General features: G+C 35.2%; 1 protein-coding gene across 1 annotated transcript in view; it reads left to right on the top strand.

Annotated features, from left to right (window-relative positions):
* LOC106473022 (polycomb complex protein BMI-1-like) overlaps nucleotides 1–6226 on the top strand; it is a gene marked incomplete at its 3' end in the record, with an annotated part of 30759 nt that overhangs the window by 1212 nt on the left and 23321 nt on the right. The window contains exons 2-4 of the mRNA XM_022401532.1: nucleotides 1477–1524; nucleotides 4191–4293; nucleotides 5812–5854. Coding sequence (XP_022257240.1) covers nucleotides 1482–1524; nucleotides 4191–4293; nucleotides 5812–5854 — 189 coding nt within the window. The remainder of the gene's footprint in view (nucleotides 1–1476; nucleotides 1525–4190; nucleotides 4294–5811; nucleotides 5855–6226) is intronic.

Raw genomic sequence — 6226 nt, 5'->3', positions numbered from 1 at the left:
TAGCCCTCGTGTAGCTTTGCGCGAAATCCCAAACAAACAAACAAACTGTCTGAAATATACTTACTGGTAGTACAAATATTCCGTTGATTAATTTTGTTCACTATTTCGAAGAATCAATACGCAATAATGTATTCAAATTCTCAATACTTATCTTATATGCATGGACTATGAATCCAATGATTTATTGTTCGTGTCCCGTTGCTGCAAAAATTGCGTTCCGCACTTTGGAATCATGGGTGTTTTAAAAGTGATGGTCCAACCCCACTATTCATTCAGACAAAATATTCAAATGACCTAGAAGTCCCGTATATTCTGCTGTACATAAAAGCCTATAAATTGCTTAAACTCCTTTGTACTATAAGGCCTAATATATGTGTTTGATTCGCTCTCCCTAGCAGTTCTGATGGGCCGTGAATTTGACAAAACTAGTCTACTGCAGAATCAGTAGCGAATCAAAGAAGAGATTGGACCTCTACGTCATTTACGAATCCTTTCATTTCTACAGTAAAATTGCAAGTTTTGGTGAGCAAAAGAAAACTTCACTATTAAAAATAATTCTTATGCGCATCAGGCAATTTGTTAACTAGCCTACACCACTGACGAACATATTTTATACTCTTGTTCTCAGACCGTAAATCAAACTGGTTTTGGCATGGAGTAGCAAACGGTTAGTTGCATTTTTACCCCTAGCGTCGTCGAAGAGCAACAATGTTTAGGACAAGATGTAGTACGTTAGGAATTTTATGTTTCCCATATGACCATGAGTACAATTTGGACTATCTGTAGGTGCAGGAGTAGTTATATAAAACGAAAAGGTTAAAATCACTGTTAAGGGAAATGAGATCTGTGGTCAACCATGTGACTTGGTACTTTCGTTATTTGTGTAAGAAGTTCCAGTAAGCTATTGATTTTAATAAATTAATTTATACTTACAAAACACCAACTTAGAAAACCTTTAATTCCGATACCTAGCGGATATAGAACAGTTGAAATAAGGATGATTGTAGAGTAACTTATTACTTTAAGTTAGTTCATGGTATTTTTACGTATGAAATAGTGAAATAAATATTTTGTAAATATTAAATAACTTGTATTTTACTTTTTATTCTACTGATGACATCGCAGTATACGTCCTTACAAGATTGGTTAACGTAGTCATTGTAGTTTACTGACAACATCGTAATGCCGGTCCTTATGGGATAAGTAGTGGATACTTTATTATAGAAATCGGCCTACCGAAGGCTCGGTGGTACGTCTAAGGGCTTATCAAGCTAACAACCGAGTTTCGTTATCCACGATAAGCACAGAACAGATAGCCCATTGTGTAGATTTGCGCTTAATAACAAAAAAAAGTAAAATATTGATGACATCGTGATATCATCCTTACAATATTAAGTAGTAGCTCTTGTGTTTTACTGATAACATTGTAATTTCCATCCTAACAGTATTAAGTAATGTGGATTTTTTATTTTACAGATGAAATGAAACGACGTAGAGACTTTTATTCCGCTCACCCCAAAGAAGGTACATGTTTCAATGTCTATCTTTATAAAATAGGTTACTTCGTGTATTGATTTTTGGGCCGGGCGAGGCCGAGTGCTCGGACTGTCAATCCAAAGGTTTGTGGTTCACGCCCCGTTGTCGCAAAATTTGTTCAGCATTTTGGGGACGTGGGTGGGTTAAAAGAGTGGCGGTCAAATCCTATTTTATTCGATCACACAAGAGTAGCCCAAGAGGCTGAGCTGCTTTCCCCCTAGTCTGCCAGTTCAAAATCATGGACGGCCATGCGCACATGGGATTGCGCGAAAATTCTAAAAAATACAACACTTTCAGCATATAATATCGAACATAATATCTCAAGTGTTTTCTTTTTGTAAGTGAGGTGAATAAAACTGACGATAGTTGCTGTCTGTGTTCGGTCTAAAATGTCGCAGCTGTGATTGTTAGTTTTTATCATTCAAGTCTTTTGAGCTTCGTTAAGAACATCGTTCCAGTTTCCAAACTATCGTTATCGGGTCAAAATCATTCAAAATAATTCCACTAATTTATTGTTTTGATAATTTGAGATTACAATATCACACACGTCAAAAACACGTAATTTTGCACCATTAAATCTTCTGTTATTGTCTATAGGAAACAGAATTTTGAGTACTGTGTTTGAACAGATAAAAACAAAATTGGGAACCTTGTTTAAATTCACAGAAGCACTAATTTTTTGACAATTTTATTTACCTAAATTTATTCTATTGTACCCAGTACAACCATAGAAAGGGAAACGTCACGACATTAACCGATAAATATTTCAGATTCATTAATGTTATCTCCTGTTATTATTTGTTTGGAGAAAAAGTCTATAACGTTATTGTAAAAAAGAAACTCTATTTCATTAAATCATTTTACACGAAAATAATAGGTGGTGCTGAGATCACTTTATTCTTTATTTGTAACGCGCCCATAGAGGTGTATGGAGTAAAAACTAAAAAGGCCTACACACACACACACACACAGGAAATGAAACGAGAGAACATCTATGTGTGTTTTACCATCTATCAGGTTTTTCATAGTTTCACCATTCAGCAGTTTATACGAAATTTTGTTATAAAATTTGATCGCCAACCTGTTCAACGTCTTTGTGTTTACTTGGGCCTCAGAACATAGCCTGAAAGTTTTATCGTCATCTGGCTTAACTAACAATGCAAGCCATCTGTTCAACATACAGGTGTCCTTGGACAACAATGAACTAGCAACCAGTTTGTCATCATTTTGTGAAGTGTTAAGAAAGAAAAAAAAAACAAAACAGAATTGATACAACTAACAATATAGTGGATTTACATAAACAATGTATTTAAAATTCATACAACATTTTAAGGGTTACGTAAGGTAAGTACTTAGAGTAAGTTACTTCGGAATAATTCTCACAGAACAGACCATGAACCCGTTATCCCTAATGACCAGTAGGAAAAAAATAGATACCTGTATAATGTTCATATTGTGTTCAGCTGGCACAGCTACGTGCACAGAAAAAAATAACAATATACGTCTCTGACGAATTGCGTTTTTAAAATCGTTTTAAATGGTTGGCTTACGGAAGATTTGGCAAAGAATGTTGTGCACTTAATTAAAATTAGAACTAATTAGATAAAACCAGAGATACTTGTGTGAAATTGTAGGCGTGAAAGTGAAGTTATTACTATTGGCATAAAACTAAGGTTACGTTTGCTAATATATCAATCGCTACTGCTTAGTATGTTGGGATGGACCGAGAAAAAAATGGCCGTAGCATATTATGTATTGCTGCTCATAGTCTCAAATCTCCCTTATAACAACCTAATAGACTTTTATAAACACATAACTCAGGTTTTCGATATTTTTCAAAAGCTATTAAGACCTTCAGTTTAGCCAAAAAACATCATTAGAGTAGAGAACCGGCGAGTATCGTAACAGCCAAATGTTTGGCTGATTATTCTGATTCTGACGTCAGAAGGGCTAGTTTACCAATGCTTGAAGTTGTTGCGATGATTTACACACAAAAAAATGTTGCATTTTAACTTTGGAAGTGTAGAAGTATATGTTGTCCATCAAGATAATTCATCACACCAGGCTAAAACTGCTGCCTTCATAGCGACTGCCGTTCATTAATATTGATTGTTTGGAAAAAGAGGTGAAAGAAAAAATAAGGATGATGTAGGGATGGCAACGCCAAAATGTACAGAAACAGGACAGGGATGAATATACAAAACCATACAAAATTCCCTACATAAGTGCCACTGAGTCAATGTTGCAAGCTAATGGGAATTAACCATTATAAAACTTTGACATTATTCAGTTTAAATACTTAAATTTAAACCTGAATTCATGCAAATGAAAGGAATTCAACACTTAGCTGTAGATAAAAGTTTTTCTTTGAAAAATTAGGCTACTTATGTAGGGAATTTTATATGGCTTTGTGTATTCATTCCTACCTTGTTTCTGTAATACATCATCCTTTTTTTAAAAAAATTATAACTTGTTATATATTCAAATCATCACCTTTCAGGTTTAAAAATCATTGGAAAAAAGTGGATTTAAATTATTGTTTTTTTTTTAAACAAAAGATAGTAGTTTCAAATATGTTTTTCCAATCATTTGTAACGTTCTGCTACAGACTTTAATCAAAAGTGTTCGATTTATTAACGCTTCCTATTTTGTAGCTGCCCACGTGACGTGTCAGGAGGATCGTGGAAACTTGACGGAACAGAGGGTGATTTATACTCCTTATGACATTATCAGCTTGTCTCTAGAGTATGGTTATGGGTAAGTTTGAAAGTAGGTTTACGATGAAATTTGGTTCTTTAACTTTATGTTTTTACACTTGTGTGTAGCAGCTAATGTTGACGTAATGTGTGTGTGTGGGTGGGGGGGGGTATTTATGTAGAAACTGAACCCCCACCCCCCTGCAAATCAAATTCAAAATATTTAAAATGATAATCAAACACATACTTGCATATCCAGTGACAAAATTTAAACAATTCAATTTTGAAAGATGCACACGTGTAGGAAATATTAGTCTTTCTGAAGTAAGTTACACGATTTTTTCCCTTTCTTCAACGTTGCTGAATTTATCTGAAGTAAGTTACATGATTTTCCCTTTCTTCAACGTTGCTGGCTTTATGTGAAGTAAGTTACACGATTTTTTCCCTTTCTTCAACGTTGCTGAATTTATCTGAAGTAAGTTACACGATTTTCCCTTTCTTCAACGTTGCTAAATTTAGTCGATTATGGCCATTTAGTATTTGCATTGTAGCTTATAATTTGTATTTAGGACTAACTTAAATCTCCTAACCTGGCCGAACCTTGTGGAATGTTATTCGATTTACGGTCGAGAATGTAATTGACAGCGAGGTTAATCAATTGACAAACAATACATTGTAATCTTTATATGTAGATACATAAGATTGTGTTTTCGGATTTCGCGCAAAGCTACTCGAAGGCTATCTGCACCAGCTGTTCCTAATTTAGCAGTGATAGACTAGAGAGAAGGTAGCTATTCAACACCACTCGCCGCCAACTCTTGACCTACTCTTTTACTAACGAATGGTGGGATTGACCGTAACATTATAACGCCCCATGGCTGAAGGGGAGAACATATTCGGTGACGGGAATTCGAATCCGCGACTCGTAGCTTGCGAGTCGAGCGATCTAACGACCAAGTCATGCCAGTCCATTACTTGTGAAAGCTATATTTAATTAGCTATACTGATGGTTAGGTTGATTTTTAGAGTTTAGTTCGAAATACATAACTTATTCTGATTGGAAATAATTATTATTATTAGCGTGTATTATCGTATATTATACATAATTTACACAATGAAACTAATAACATTGCCCCCCCCCCCAGTGGCACAGTGGTATATATGCGGACATACAACACTAGAAACCGGGTTTAGATACCCGTGGTGGGCAGATCACAGATAGTACATTATGTAGCTTTGTGCTTAACTTCAAACAACAACTAATAACATTTTATGTTAAAAGGGGTGGTGAAAAACGCTTCGTTAAAATCTTGTGAAAAGTTGGTGAGTTTTTACTTCAAATTTAAACCTAACTTTAGGAATGTCTGGAACAATGATGGATTATACCTTAAATTCTCTAATTCCTAAGTTCGTACTGATTGATAACTGTTCATATTCTACCGAAGTAGTAAAAACTATTTTTATTTTATATTTGTATGTTAATGCTCGCCTGTTATCGTCCTTATACTAATATAAGTACTGTATATAGTGCCTGTTCTTTGAGAATTCCAGTACTGAAATGTGCTTGGTGATTTTTCAGGAATAACCAGCTACCAAGCAGCGTATATTCTGAAGATGAAGCGGTAAGACTGAGACTTCACGTAACCTATCTTTTCGTTTTTTTTTCAATAATTTGGAATTATTTTAAGAGAAAAAGTTTACAGTGGTAATATTTATAAGTATGTGCATTGTAATGTCCAAGCTCTCGGTTTTAAAATAAATGAAATGTGCTATCCTACGCGGACCACCATTTTCCTGGACCCACAACTTTCCGAAATTACACTATTCAACACACTGTTGTTCTACCACATTCCAGCACTGGATTGTACCACCCCGTGTTCAACACTTGGACATAGACTACCGTTGTTCTACCACATTCCAGCACTGGATTGTACCACCCCGGTGTTCAACACTTGGACATAGACTACTGTTGTTCTACCACATTCCAACACTGT

Source organism: Limulus polyphemus, unplaced genomic scaffold, assembly GCF_000517525.1.
Source record: "Limulus polyphemus unplaced genomic scaffold, Limulus_polyphemus-2.1.2 Scaffold5818, whole genome shotgun sequence".
NCBI lineage: Eukaryota > Metazoa > Arthropoda > Merostomata > Xiphosura > Limulidae > Limulus > Limulus polyphemus.
This window is presented reverse-complemented; position numbering and strand designations above follow the sequence as displayed.